Source organism: Colletotrichum karsti, assembly GCF_011947395.1.
Source record: "Colletotrichum karsti strain CkLH20 chromosome Unknown Scaffold19, whole genome shotgun sequence".
NCBI lineage: Eukaryota > Fungi > Ascomycota > Sordariomycetes > Glomerellales > Glomerellaceae > Colletotrichum > Colletotrichum karsti.
The window spans coordinates 675,294-690,142 of NW_024065919.1; the positions used below are offsets into that span (position 1 = coordinate 675,294).

The 14,849-nt window shown below is 55.4% G+C and overlaps 5 protein-coding genes across 5 annotated transcripts; 2 read left to right on the forward strand and 3 right to left on the reverse strand.

The window, feature by feature from the left end:
* Positions 1-1,637: 1,637 nt before the first annotated feature.
* Positions 1,638-4,187, reverse strand: CkaCkLH20_06537 (coatamer subunit protein; the record flags this gene model as incomplete). Its single annotated transcript, XM_038889254.1, has 1 exon — positions 1,638-4,187. One exon carries the CDS (start codon positions 4,185-4,187, stop codon positions 1,638-1,640), a length of 2,550 nt encoding a protein of 849 aa, XP_038745552.1.
* Positions 4,188-5,941: 1,754 nt separating this feature from the next.
* CkaCkLH20_06538 (uncharacterized protein) lies at positions 5,942-6,301 on the reverse strand (the record flags this gene model as incomplete). The annotated part of the gene is made up of 1 exon (XM_038889255.1): positions 5,942-6,301. One exon carries the CDS (start codon positions 6,299-6,301, stop codon positions 5,942-5,944), a length of 360 nt encoding a protein of 119 aa, XP_038745553.1.
* A 940-nt stretch (positions 6,302-7,241) lies between these two features.
* CkaCkLH20_06539 (nicotinamide N-methyltransferase) lies at positions 7,242-8,325 on the forward strand (the record flags this gene model as incomplete). Its single annotated transcript, XM_038889256.1, has 2 exons — positions 7,242-7,342; positions 7,404-8,325. 2 exons carry the CDS (start codon positions 7,242-7,244, stop codon positions 8,323-8,325), a joined length of 1,023 nt encoding a protein of 340 aa, XP_038745554.1.
* A 419-nt stretch (positions 8,326-8,744) lies between these two features.
* Positions 8,745-10,115, reverse strand: CkaCkLH20_06540 (uncharacterized protein; the record flags this gene model as incomplete). Its single annotated transcript, XM_038889257.1, has 1 exon — positions 8,745-10,115. One exon carries the CDS (start codon positions 10,113-10,115, stop codon positions 8,745-8,747), a length of 1,371 nt encoding a protein of 456 aa, XP_038745555.1.
* A 1,013-nt stretch (positions 10,116-11,128) lies between these two features.
* Positions 11,129-12,165, forward strand: CkaCkLH20_06541 (short-chain dehydrogenase reductase family; the record flags this gene model as incomplete). Its single annotated transcript, XM_038889258.1, has 2 exons — positions 11,129-12,030; positions 12,081-12,165. 2 exons carry the CDS (start codon positions 11,129-11,131, stop codon positions 12,163-12,165), a joined length of 987 nt encoding a protein of 328 aa, XP_038745556.1.
* Between the last annotated feature and the right edge of the window lie 2,684 nt (positions 12,166-14,849).

The window sequence follows — 14,849 nt, forward strand, 5'->3', positions numbered from 1 at the left end:
CTCCTCCCGCACCCACGCACCGACAAACGGACCCTGCAGTCAGAAACCAGTCAGGTCAGTTCATTTGCTAAAAGCCTCCTTGTCCTTCTCGGCCATATTCCTTCTTTACGTCTCTCTCGCATCTTGACAAGCCCGCTCACCCGTTTCCTTGCCCCTCCTCGCCGTGGAAGGTAACCTCATCCCAGGTCCTGGACCCGAGTCCTGCTGCAACATCAAAGAAGACCCCTTCCTCCCGCAATGTTTCGCTGACCTTGGTTTTGGAAACTTGCGAGGCGGCGCCGAGTCCACGGTAGCCCGGCTCAGGTTCTCTACCTCTACTTTGTAGATGCCATGAGTAACCCTCAAAGAGGTACATGTATGCGCCTGCTTTTTGAATCTACCAAATGCTTCAATCCCTGCAGGATCCGAACCTCTCTCCGTCAATGCTTTCCCGTCTTTAGCAGCACAGCCAGCAGGAGGCTTTAACAAGTTCCACATCTCAGGCTTTCTCTCATACATCTGCGCCGTTGGGCCACCCCACCACCGCCGCCAAATTCCCACGGCCGGCCAACCGCCCTGGATCGGGAAAGTAAAGCGTAATGGTCAACGGGGAAACTGAAATAAGAGAAAGGTAAACGCAGAAACAGAGAAAAAAGAAACAAGAAAGAGAAAGTGGACGTGGACATGGACGGCCGGCGGACGTGGAGGAGGGTGGGATTCGATACTCCACCGTCAGAGGCTCGAGAGGCAAGGGAAGTGAGCAAGTTTTGATTGGCCGGATCCGAACACCAAAATTCAACGCAGACCGTCGTCGAACGAGTTAACCACCAGCTCGCTTTTTCTCTCTCTCTCTTCCCACCACCCCCTTCCTTACTAAGGTAAAGACGAAGAATGCGTATCCATGGCTGTGCAGCAATAGCGCTTCCGAGATATCTCGGAAGCCCAAAAAAAGGTGGACACTCCGCGGAGCATTGAACATTCAGAGCCGCGCTTGTCGTACTTTGGTTTCTGCTTCTCTCTTGGGAACATGATCAGGATATGTCTACTTTCAAATCACTTTTCGTGAGGGTATCTACTTTTTGTTGCTCTTCTACGTGAAATGTCTTCTCCAGATCTTCAGAGTTCAACAGAGCCGTGGGTCGATGATGTACCTCCCGCGCGCGCCGCAACCAACACCAGAATCTCACAGACACGTCCCGGACCGAGGGCGGCTTTGACCTACGAACCGCCTCATTACTAATGCCATCGAGTCTCATCTTCGCTCTTCTTCACGCTGCGGCTCCCATCTCTTCGCGCATCTACGATGCCACGCGATGTCTCTCGCCTGCCTGAGTGAGTGGAACGGCGAGGACCTCCCAATGCTTGTGCAGCACGCCCGCCGTTCCCTGCAGGATCGTCACAAACCCGCACCCGTGGCCCCAGCCCAGGCGCGGTCCAGCCAAGACATCCGCGTTTGTAATGCTCAGGACACAGGGGCGGACAGGCTTCTTCGGATACACCCTGAGATCTTCCGTTACTCTAGGTGAGCAAGATTGTCTGTCGCCCCAAGAAGCCGCCCGCCTCGCCGCCCCTCGTCTGCCACCACACACCCCCTGCCCTACCACTCACTCCCTGGAGCCACGCCTGATGTGATATGCGTCCGCCACACGCCGTGCCGCCTAGTTTCCCTCGTCCGAGTCCCCGGAGTCGGCAAACATATCCACCGCCCTCATCCGTTTCCTGCCTTGCCCCGTCGGTTTGGAGGATAACTGCAACCGTCCGACTGTGTGCGTGCCCTCTGCGCCTTCCATCGAGGCGTCTCCCTCAGCGGCGGCGTCCTTCGGCGCCTGCTGATCTTTCACCGGTTTGTCTGCGTCGTCTTCGTCCATCGGCTCACCCTCGACGTCGTCCACCATGGGTTCGCCCTCCACGTCCTCCTCGCTCATCGGCTCGCCGACGACGTCATCTTCCATAGGCTCGCCAGCGACGTCGTCGTCCTCCATGGGCTCACCGACAACATCCTCCTCGTCCATCGGCTCCCCTTCGACGTCGTCGTCCCTATCGGGGGTGACCTTCTCCGACATCCTGAGCTCCGGCGTCGCCGCGGCGGTGACGTCGGCGCTGGGCGTCGAGGCCTCGACCAGCTTCCACCTGCCGCCGGCCTTCTTAGCGGCGTCGTCGTCCTCGTTGTCTTGCGTCTGCGCCCGGGCCTTGAGGGGCGGCGGGTTCTCGAAGCCGCCGACGAACAGCTCCTGCGTCTCCGCCGGGAACACGCACCAGCCCTCCCAGAGGCCGAGGACGAGCCCGACGCTCCGCTTCCACTTCTCGGCGCGCATGCGGCCCCAGTTCAGCCTCTCGGCCATCTGGCCGAGGCCCTCGAAGATCTTGCGCTCCTTGAGCGCGCCCTCGAACAGCTGTCTATACCGCCAAGCCCGCTGGATGCCGCTGTTCGACGACGCGGAGAGGATGTCGCTGACAACGTATAGGCCCACGAGGCTCGCCGCGCTGGTGTCGGGACCCTCTTTGTCGGCTTTTTCTTCCGGTTCGGGCTCGGACGCCTCAGAGTCGTCTCTTTGTCTGGTCTTCTCCTTGCTGCTGCTCGACTGAAATTCCGGGTTCGCGGCGGTGAGCGCGAATGGCTTTTCGATGTTGGAGGCGATCATGTCGACGACCTCTTCGACGCCCCTGCTGGCGTGCGTCAGGGCGAAAGTGGTGACTCGGGCGATGTCTCCCTTCCGGATCTTGGATAACGTCGTCGGGAGGCGTGACAAAAGGTGGGTGAGTTTGGCCTTGTCGAGTGGGTTCAGGAAGGTGGCCTCGGCCTCAGCTCCCTGGCCCTCGCGGTTCTCGCCGTCAAAGTCTTCGTCGTCTGACGAGTTGTACTCGGAATCGGACACGAACTCGTCGATCTTGGTGACGAACTCGAACGGTAGGCTCTTTTCCGGCGCTTTCCAGGCGTGGCTGCCGTCGAAAAGGGGCAGATATCTCCCTTTGTTGCGGCGTGAATCCGACCCGGTGATGATCTCCCACAACCTCCAACGGTACCAGATACCTCCCTCGCTGCGGGCATCCCATATCCAGGCCCATTTCTCCTCGCGCTGGACCTCGGGACGGGTCATCAGCAGAGCCTCGAACTCGACGCCGTGCGCGAGGACGGACTCGATGGTCTTGTTGATGAGCTGTAGCATCTTGATGTCGTTTGGCGGTTTGACGGGTACGTGAAGAAGGTTGCTCCTGTTGACCGATCCAGCGTTGGGTCCGTAAGAACTCGGTGGCGCGAAGCCCCGGTGAAAGGATTGCTGTGTTGCCGCGTTGCCCGGTGCGGTTTGCTGAGCAACGGGCTTGGCGCCGAAAGGCTGCGACGCCGCGGAGGTGCTGCTGAGTGCTGAGGTTGTGGCGTTTGCAACGGCCGAAGATAGATGCCGGTGTAACGAGAGATTGAAACCGTAGCCGAGATAGCGATTCTGGAGCGAGCTGACCGCCGCATCCATGTCCGTAGCCGGAGTCTCCTGTGACAACGTAACAATGGCCACCGCGCTCTTCCTCTCCGAGCTCATCTGTCCGACGGGCGGCAGGATCTTCACGTTCTCGACCGTCAGGTTCGCCGGTATCAGCGACTTGATAAACGCCGGTGACGTGCCGGGCGGCAGCTGCGACAGCCGCAAAGTCGGCCTGGCCACCGCCATATCCTCCCTCGAGTCCGACTTGCCCTCATCCTCGTCGTCGCTATTGTTGAAGACCTTTGCCACCGAAAGCGGTTCCTCCCGGTCTTCGAACCCGAGCCGACCATCCCTCTCCTGCTTATATGCGTCGAACCCCCTCTTCCGTCCGAACGATCCCGGCGGCGGACCCAAGCTTCCCGGACCGCTCCTCAGACCACCCGGCGCAGGCCCCAAGCTCCCCGGTCCGCTCTTGAGCGCGGACGCGCCGAAGTGCCGCTTCGACGCCCCGGCTCCTCCCCCTATCGGCGCGAAACCGGGACCCTTGGGCGGCCTCTGCGGGGGCAGGGAGCCGCCGTAGCGACTGGTCGTGTTGTTCGCGTCGTGGTCGTCGTCGTCCTGGTCGAAGCTCTTGACGAAGTCCTGGTACACGGCGGCGGTCTCGGCGGCCTCGCGCGCCTTCTTCGCCTCGGCTTCGGCTCGTTGCTTCTCGAAGGCGGATTGCTTGGGGGCCTTTTGGAGCTTGGCCTCCACGTCGGGGAACTCGACCAGGTTCTTGGCCGAGGACATTGTCGTTTAACGGTGGATGAGGTGAAAGCCGTGTCGCATTGTCGAAGGTTGCGCAATTGTCGCGTGTGTACGCGAGCGCGATCGGCGGATTCTTCGGGGGGATTTGAGGTTTAGGAAAATTAGTTGCGCTGGTAATTGGTGATGGACGAAGGATGGATGTTGATGACAGGCGTCTGTTAATTGAATTGATCGCTTCAGATCGAACCTGGCTGGTTGTACTGTGCATAAGCCCACCATTCCCTGAACAGCACTGTGCCGATGTAGGTTATCTTATCGCCCCGTGCGCCTGGACTTCAATCCTTCAATCTCCCCACCTCATCCAACTGCTTGAAAGCACACATGCAACATTGCTGACCACAACTCAACTCTGGGGACCGACAACTTGGAGAACAGAGTTGAGGATACTAATAATTCTTCGCTCTTAACCGATGGCAGTTTCGGATTGTTTCTTCCCGCGCGCTTGGCAGCCTGCCTTACTTGGCTCGCATCTGCGCAAGGAGCTCTACTCGAAGCCATGGACGATGGCCCGGGGCGCGAGAGAAATTATTTCAGCTGTCGCCTCCGTTCGTGATGGACTATTATTGACTTACTTGTGTATCCCATCGGCTACTTATATGAGAAACTATCCAAGTTGACAGGAAAAGCCGTTACGGTGCGTGCTGCCGATGGGATAGGTCGATCATAGCATCTAGTCCGACGGGATCAACTCGTGTAAGACGGCATTTCCGGAATAGTATCTGAACTGCCCTGAGAAGCAATTAAATATGCTTTTCCGGAAGGCTCAGACGGGATGAACACGAAAACAACACCGTTTTGGAAGTGGTATATAAGATGTCACGAGAATCCTCCTCGTTTCCCGCCATCGCCTGTCTCAACATCTCACACTCAAGCCATACATCTCTACCTCTTTTGAAAGCAAATTATACCGTAACATCTTCGATATGAGACTTACTTCCACCCTCATCTTCGTCGCCGCTCTGGCTTCACCACTCGCATCGGCGCAGGAATGTTATCGGGCCAACAGGGGCGGCACGATGGACGGAAACAGGTGCACCGCCAGGGAATCCTGCCCTACAGGCCAACGGATTGGAAGTCGAATTGGCTATAACTTCGGTGATGCTGGCAAGCCTTGCTCAGTAGATGTGGGTTTGCATGAGAACCGTGAGGCGGATCTTGCTGACTGTTTCCAGTTTTACTGCTGCCGCCGCTAGATACTACCACGACGTGAATTCATGGGAATTATGTGGCAGCTTATTTAGGGACCGACATGCTTTGTCTCGTTCACTCTACTATTAATAGATTCAGTTATTTACAATCGTTGGTAGCACATCTGAGAACACCTTACCGACAAGCTCTTGGTTGGCGTACACGAAGTAACATTGCGCCTTCCATTGACCTCCTCATCCGCCCTTAGCGGTATCTGTATCTCGTTGTGGGCACTTCATCTAAGGCAGTACACAACAGTGCTGGCCGCTTCGGGCGTACCGATGCTCCCACGTCATAGTCATCGCCCGTTCCCATCTCTCATCAAGACAACCTTCCACACCGACTCTCACTCGACTTCACACAGCCCTCAAAGTTCTCTTCCAAGCCTTGGATGGTAGAAGCGCGGTGTTTCTTGAATGCAATGTTAGTTCAGATTTTGCTCGTGGAGTGATGAAGGAGTGATCAGACTCACAAAACAAGTAATATTCGCAGGCACCTCTTGGCAGGAGGCCGCAAGACCTTCGAGACGGCGGCGGCGGCAACAACAACTAAATACGACGGCGCATGATGTTTTCAATGCGAACCCGAAGGCCCGGGATTATCGGGTTCAACGCGGCCGAGATGGCCCAGACGCAGAGAAAAGCCAGGCAGCAGAGGAGAGGAGGAGCGGAGCGGTTGGGGTCGCTTATGGCGACGATGATTTCCTGGACGAAATATGGAAGAAAACGAAGAATAAACGGGGGACGGCGGGGAGAACCCGGACCGGCGGCGAGGGCGGCGGGGCCGGCAGAGGCAACAGGTCCCGTGGGACCGACAGGAGCCGTGTTCGCGGTGGAGGGGGGAGAGTTGGCGGTTTGGGCTTGGCCCGTGTTCGTCAGGAAGGGGAGGCCCGCGTGATTGACGCTCATATTGTCTCTATGTTCGTTGTCAGTGTTGGTGCTCAAGTGCGAGAAACGCGCAAATTGCCCGCTTCTTGTGGTCGTCAAAGAGGATTGTTAACTAAATCCAGGCGGTGTTGATTCCCCAGAGAATAAGGCATGCATTGCGGGGGAACATAACTGTCCAACTTACTTTGGTTTGACTATGATGGTTGTAGAAGGCGAAACATCAGGACGGCGAGGACACAATGTATAAGGACGAGAGCAAGTCCTTTGTACGCCTTCCACATATCTTGACAGCAGTTGTCAACATCTACACCTGAGCAAGCCTAAGGAAGGAGATCCCCTTTCGTCATATCCTGTCCTCAAAGGAAAACCTGGTGCCATGGAAAGAGTCGTCCAGTATCCAGGAAAAGGGGAAAGATTTGGGAAGTACGTTCTCAACCTGGGTCCGATGAATGGGGAGGAGGATGGTCTCTGCTCAGAGATGACGGGCTTGGCTTCGAATAGCTTGGGACATTAGAAAGAAGGTCCATTTCGAGTCAATTGTGACCGGTTTCGACCGAAGAAATAATTGAATAATGCATGAAAAGAAACCCCCTCCCCTCCTCCTATGTATCCGATCTGATTTTTTGTGTTATTATAAGGACCGCCGGCCGAAGCTTAGAGTATGAGCAAGTCTTGTGACATGTTGGAAAGTGGTTGGCTTCTGTGTAAGGTCACGGCCTTCAAAAGTACCTTCCATTGCGAGCTCAACTCATGGCCCCGGTGCCGGCCACAATTACCTCAGATTTGATGCAGATTTGACTGAGTTAATCTGGAAAGTCTTGTATGAGTATCAAGGCCTTTTGTCTTCCTCTTGGTTGATGTTTGGTTCAGGCCTGGCCCTGCCTTCCGTCAATTCGCACCAAGTAAGAGAATTGTCGCTTGCACTGTATGATCGCGTTGCAGAACCGCAGAAGTAAGGGCAATGGAGGGGCAGCGCACACTGTACCCACAACTTCACCTCATCGCAAACAGAGTCAAAATTTTGCGACTCAGCTATCTTCTCACAGACCACACACAAAATTGGTAAGTACCGCTTCGACGTCTATTACCATGAAACCTCACTCACATAATACAAACTTCACAGTCGCTTGAGATCCGCTGCTCTCACCCAGTTGCATTCTCAGCTCGTCGCACTCATCACCGAGGGGCAGAATTTCACTACCCTGCCAACTCCGCCATCCGCCTCCAGACTCATCACAAGAGGTACAACCACCACCAAGATGAGCCCCGTCAGCGACGTCGCCGACGGCGACACAGGAGACCTCTTCCAGGATCCCGAGGACTACTACCCGCCTACTCCCCCACCGACCTCGTCATCCCACACCCTCGCCTCCGGCCGCGTGCTCACCCTGCACCTCGTCGGCTACTCGCCTACCGAGGCGCACCACCTCTGGAACGGCAGCCGCGTGGTGTCCGACTACTTCGAGGCCGAGCCGTCGCGGGTGAAGGGCAAGACGATGCTGGAGCTCGGCGCCGGCGCGGGGCTGCCTAGTCTGACGGCGGGCATCCTGGGCGCGGAGAAGGTTGTCGTGACAGACTTCCCCGACGTGGACATCGTGCAGACGATGCAGAAGAACGTGGACGAGGCCGGGGACCTGGAGGGGATCGTCAAGCCGCTGGGGTATGTATGGGGTGCTGACGTCGAGCCGCTGCTTGCTGAGCTTCCTGAGCGCGACGGAAAGAAGAGAAAGTTCGACGTGTTGGTGTTGGCGGATCTGCTGTTCCGACACTCGGAGCATGGGAAGCTCGTGGACACGATTGAGAAGGCACTGGAGAGGAAGAAGGATGCCGTGGCGTATGTGTTCTTCACGAGTTATCGCCCGTGGTTGAGGCATAAGGACTTGGCGTTCTTCGATGTTGTGAGGAAAAGAGGGCTGCTTGTTGAGCAGGTTATTGATCGGAGGATGGAGAAGCCGCTTTTTGAGGGCGATCCGGGTGATTTGGAGATTCAGAAGACCGTTGGCGGTTATGAGGTCCGCTGGCCTGAGGAGTTGTTGGAGGGTTGAAGGGGACGTGATGATCTTTGGGTAAAGAATGGAAAACGGCATGCCTGGGCATTTGGACAGGACGGGCCTAATGACGAAGTGTAGACTGATACCAGGGGAACTGAGCAATGAATTGGGAATAGCTCGCGCAGAAGGAAGAACGTTCTAGAGACGGCACTCTCAAACATGGCTGTTTGATCAATCCGGCTTGACTAACGATACTCAAGTTCTCTGTCTGTTCATGTCCCCGCATGGAGTCTCTGTGAGTTTAATCCATGTCGAAGAGGAAGTCTTTTTTCTCAGACGTATCTTCCCTTCGTTCGAACTAAGTTATTCGCGCTTTCTCTAACAAGCGACGAGACAGTATGTCGATCGCAGCGGCGATATCGTCTTATATATGGGTTGAGTACGAAATGAGTAAGCCTGCGCTTCTTAAGCTTTCAGGAGCCCAAGTCATCCTGGACGTCGGCCAGGAACTCTTCAAGTCGCCTATACGACTCTGCGCGCAGCTCTACCGCCTCCTCGGCTCGTCCGGCGCGGATAAGCAAGTCCTCAAGCTGCCACATCTCGAACACAAGCTGAGAGCCTAAGCGACCTTGACCGTACTCTCTGAGAGCCAGTATGGCTCTCATCCTGTCAGGTGCAGAGTCGACGCCTCCCCTCCTTTGATCCTCAACGTCCATCATGATTCTGAAGATATAAGCCATAATGCGGGCTTGCAAGCGGGAGATATCCACGCCGGGATGGACCGGCATGGCGACATCATCGTGAAGCACTTGACTTTTTAACAGAGCCGCGAGCACACGAACCCGCATCGGCGAGTCGGCGGGAACCTCGTGGAGCATTCGACTGACCCCGGCAAGAGTTTCTTTCTTCAGCTGGTCCAAGTTGGCAGGCTGCGGAACTCCGCCGCCGTGAATGTCGATTTCGTCGGGCATCAGCTGCTGCTTCGGCCAGAGCTTCTCGGCTGCTGTTTCGACGTCTTCTTCGCCCCGTGTTCTGCTGACCTTGTCATGGATCTTCGCATACCACTTGTCCGAGTGACGCGCGATGTGCGGACCGAGTTTGACAATATCCGAGTCCCAGACGAGTTGGTAATAGAGCAGTAGGTACTGCGGATCGAAGCGGGCGAAGGTCAGATCCGCATTTATCGCCCACGCCCGCTCGAGCGCCTCTGGCCGGGCACCGACGCCGTCGCGCCGCCAGGCTTGCAGCAGCTCACGCAGTTTGAGAAGTACCTTTGACACCGGTCGATCGCCGGCGAGGCTTATCAGGTGGTGTAGCAGTATCTGGCCGAGATTGGACTTGCGAAGGACGGTGATATTATGGAAGATCTCGAGGGTATTCCAAACGAAGAGGGGTCCTTCTGCATCGAGGAGAGTCTCGGCCTGGAGGAAGACCTTGCGAGCTAGGCGGCCGGCCAAGACGCCCTTATCGCGATCTAGGAGGCCCAGTATGAGTCTGAAAGCGAAACTCAGCTGCTCTGGGTTGCTCAAATCGCGCGGTGGGGGCTTGGAAGGTGATTCGGAGGAGAGATTCGAAGGCTCTGGTGGCGATGGCAGCGAATATCCAGCCGTGTCAGGTTCGTCCCTGTCAAAAAAGGCAATGGTCCAATTTCTGATACTGGACAGGAAAGCCACTTGGGCCGCGTCCGAGGTACTGAGATGAAGAACGCGAGGTGTCCTTGGGACTGTGGTGGCCTTGATTAGAGCCGTTGATGGCAGCGAATCTCGCGACGCAAGATCCTTGCCGTGCCGGTCTCGGCGAGCATTCTTCTGGAATCCCCATTTGGCGAAGCGTTTCTTGTACATTTGCACTCTTGTTGGGCGGTTGTCAGCTCACATGAGCTATCATTGGGGGCACGCACAAGCGGCACTTAGATCGCACGCGACCTGCTCAGGGTCTGCAGGCTGTACCGGAGCGACTTACGTAGCTTTGAAATTGTGATTCTCCTCCATCGTCTTCATTACATGCTTGAGGCTTCGGCGTTCCCTGACGTACATGCGCTCGATGATCGGGTACACCTCCGCCCACTCTCTCTCGTCGTGTTGCGTTGGCAGTCCGACACAGCCTGAGGCTGGGCCCATGAGAGCACCTGTCGGAAGCGACTTTGGTAGCAACGGTCGGTGGTCCGCAGACCCCAACGCCGGCGCGGCCATGAGAACCTTCTGCGGTGCCGAGTATGACAGCCTCAGATCGCGCCTCCGTCACGAGGGCTGTGTTCGTAGGTGACGGAAGACAGACATCAATTGCATTGGAGGGAACTTTTCCAGCGGTCACTATTCGTCCAAAGGTGACCAGTTTGGGTGCCTGCGAAGGATTCATGCCGACGGGGATTTCGGAATGAGTACCCATGTCGACACCAAAGGACCTAATCGCAAGTTCGGTCCAATGACATTGTGAGAAAAAGTTCCATCTCACCAGGAAAAGATCCCCTGGACACTAGGCCGTATGTTGATTAATATCGACGAATCAGCGAGCTAGCAAAAGTTCAGGGTCTGCGATCTATCGCGCCCCGTAGCTCCATCTCTAAGACCGGTGACGAACGAGATGGACGAGAAAAGTTGCCAGGAGCAATGACTATTCGTGCCATCTAGAATGGCAAACAGAGAAGCATCACAAAGCATAAAAGGGTCGTGAGCACCCATATTGAAAGATGTCTCGAAAGAAGACCTGTCATCAGATTCAGCAACGTCTCCTTCACCACAGTCGATCACAACAGCGACGAGTATCATTCCAACGTCAAGATATTCCGCGTTCCGAGTTGTAAATATTGCTGAATTTGGCCGTCTTTTTTCCTTCCGAAGCCATCGTCACAGTAACCATGTCCGCGCAAATGCAAGACCGAGTCGCCTCCGAGACGACCGTGGTGGCATCTTTCCGCAAAAACCTCTTCTCCTCGGTTCCCCCTATACCAGATACCGTCGATCTTAGAGGACAAACTGCCATAATCACTGGCTCCAATACTGGTATCGGCCTTGAAGCATCCCGCCAGCTACTCCAACAGGGCCTCAGTCACCTCATCTTGGCAGTCCGCTCACAGACCAAGGGTGATGAAGCAGCCCGTCAACTCGGCTCCCAATTCCCCAATGCCAACCTACAAGTCTGGCTCCTGGACATGGAGTCGGACGCGTCGGTCCGGGGCTTCGCCCGTCGCTGCGAGTCGCTGGAACGAATCGACATTCTTATCCTCAATGCCGCCATCGCCAAGGCGACGTTTCAGAGGAGCAACGGAGGCGAGGGTCGCGAGGTGTCTCTCCTGGTCAACTACATCAACACCATGCTCCTGGCCATCCTCATGATCCCGGTCCTGAAGACCAAGCGCCAGGGTCGCGGGCCTATTCGCTTGACCATTGCCGGCTCCGATACGTCCTACTGGGGTATACTACCGGAGACATCTGGGTCTCTCCTCGACGCCGTCGACACCGAGAAGTCATACGACGGGCTGAAGCATTACAGCAACACCAAACTCCTGCTGGTGATGGGTGTCGTCAAGCTGTCAGAGACCGTCGCTGCGGACGAGGTCATCATCAACTACGCCAACCCCGGCGCCACCAAGAGCACTGGCCTCAACCGTGAGGCTGCGGGCATCTGGAAGGTCATCGCATTCGTTATAGCCCAAATCGCCGGACGGAATATTGTCGACAGCGCCAGGCAGTACCTACACTCGGCAGTGGTCCTGGGTAAGGAATCCCACGGCTCCTTCACCGACTTTGCGATCAGGCCGTAAGTATCTGCCCCGACGTTGTCCACGTATCTTGCTAATGAGACCGTAGGTATCCTAAGCTCATGTACACCAAAGCCGGCCGAGAAAAGATGGACAGTCTCTGGAACGAGACTTTGTCGGAGCTCAAGCTTTAGACAGCGATGCTGAATCCGAGAGCAGATGACGGTAGAGTGCGAGAGAGGAAGGGGCTGACATGAATTTCGAGTATTGTGGACTTGTGGTTTCTTAGAGTACGAAGACAAGGTGTAATATTGCCAATCAACTATATATCCACTGTAGAAGCTAGACATTTATATCAAAATGTTAATAGCTTTGGCCTAATTGGGCATTATCGCAAAACTTCTCAGCTTACCTAGTTCAAGTCGTAGAACGGCTGGAGTGGGGGGTTGGCTCTAGACAGCCAACACGTGCCAGTGGATTCATAGAGAGAACGACGAACCGTGATTCTCGTTTGACTGACGATAAAAGGCCTTCTTATCGGAGGTTTTAGTACAACAGAGCGCATGAGTGCTGGCTTTGCTGGCTTCCGTACGAATTCCTACCGCTGTAGACTCGTTACTTCTTATATGCAAATGCGAGAGTCCTCTTGCGATTAGAATCACATATTTGCAGTCTTTGAACGAATACCTCGGAAACGGGAACGAGGGACAAGAGCGGCCAATTATGAGATTCAAAACGTGGCTGGGTTTCCACTGGATCTCTACATACAGCCCGCGGCCCTCCATGCGCCGCCGGCGAGGTTGCTGAGCACCTGAGGCATCGAATCCGCCGCTCGCAACGAGCCGCCATTACAAAAGGCTTCATTGCTGGCCTGTTCTCGGACTCCAGAAGTCTAGGCTACAGACCACCGTCCTTATAAGACGAACAGCGGAGCGAAAGGCTGGCGTCTGCGGGCGTATCTGACGCCTTCGAATGTGTCAAGCGCCAACACAGACTTACATCAGCGCTGCAGGAGATAATAGTCCGGGTGCGCCATGCTTTTTGGTCTGGAGGCACAGAAGGTTGTAGCTAGACAACGAGGAACGGATATATAAGAAGGCGCCCTGGACTCATCCCCTGGTAGTCGAAGCCGAGTGTCCTTGATCTCACGCTGATGTAGCCGTATTTCTCCTAATACTGTCATCCTTGCCGAGGAGGAGCCAAAACCAGCGGAGAGTCGAAGTAGTCGTTGGAAGGGGACGGGCGAGAATAAGGCGTAGTAGCAGTCCGCATCGCTGTCTTGCGAGTATCATACTCTTGAATCAGTGCAAGAGAATTCAAGAGGCCAGACAGGAGATGCGATCGATGTGCCGTAATGAACCTATCTCAGTTACAGAATCCAGCTGTCGACAACTTTTCCGCTTCGCAGACGGTAGTAAGCGGTAGGCTGGGCTGACGTCGGAATTCCGTGGCGCACTTGTCACGACCAATCTTGTGAGAACCTTCCCGCAACGAAGACATCTAGCACAGATTGAATAGATCCGAGAAACCTATTCTCTGTGTGCAAGATGTTGTGAGCATGGCCATAAACTGACATCGCCGACGAGTTCACCACATCCACTGGCTCGCACTCGTAGAGCGTGCTCTTGCATAGGCTGCAATCATGAATAAGAACGAAGATCAATCTCACCCGCGCCAAATCAGATCAAACCCGCCCGCCGCCATCGGAGCGGAAGGCGATCACCAGGCCCGAGGTCAAGCGAGAAAGTAGCTTAGGCTATTCCGGAAGTGTAGAAGCGGACCATTCAGACAACTGCCCGTTACATTGCATAGCAGTCCCGCGTTCCATCTTGGCATTGGGGTCCTTATGACCGCGTCGGTATGGCTGCCGTCATCGGCATTTGGCCGAGGGTTTGGTCTTGGTCTGAGGTAGTTGGAGGTGGTAGAATCTGTCGATAACGGCGGAATCCGCGGAGGATATGGCGGAAGCTTCACTCTGGCGTCCGAGCGACTAGTTCCAGCCAAGAAACCCAACGGTTTCCCCGACCTCTGACCAGCGAATGCTGAATTGCAGCATTGTTGCGAGTCTGGACTTGGCGGTAAATACCGGCTGAAGAAGCCCTTTCCAACCTGCCAGGTGCTGAAGGTTTGTTCCGATATTGGGTGGGGAATGGCTTCTCTCACGACAGGTGATGGTCGAATCTTAGCCACGGACGCCTGTGAACAGCCACAGTATCACAAGCTTCCAATTGTCATAAATCAAGTTCCAAAACCTTCAACCTTAAAGCCACCTGGCAATGCGTTTGAAAACCGGGGAAGCGTGCCGAGGAGGGCGGTTCTTCGGGGTCTTTGATGAATTGGGGATGGAGTCAATGTGACCCCCGGTGGGAAGCTTGGCTGATTTGACATATTGGCGCCGAGGTCTTATCGTGCTTGGGGAGACGTGACCTGTATTGGGGAACTTTGGAAAAAAGACAAAAAAACGACGTGGGGTGGAGAGGGGAAATGACGAGGATTCGACGATTACAAACACAAACGATGCTGGTCGTTTGTAGGTAGCGCGTCGAAACTGCAAACGGGAAAATGGGGGAAGAAAATCCGGACGCTGTGGAGTCAGTGGAGCACAGACCTTGTCGAAGTGGATCCCACTGGCTTTACCCCACACTTCCACTTTGCAGAGGAACTGCCCGGGGAAGGAGCGAAGGTCCCACGCCGGTGAGGTGCTCCTTCTGTATGCATTCATTGTATGTTGTACGTGTGTGGGTGGTTGGGAAGTTCCTTCCTGCTATTGCTGCTTCCCTGAGAAGTTTCGGAAGCTCCTTCCTGCTGCAGCTTGGCTTGACGTACCTTCCTCAGAGGCTCAGGTACCTTGACGTTACCATAGGGCCTGGAGCATCCC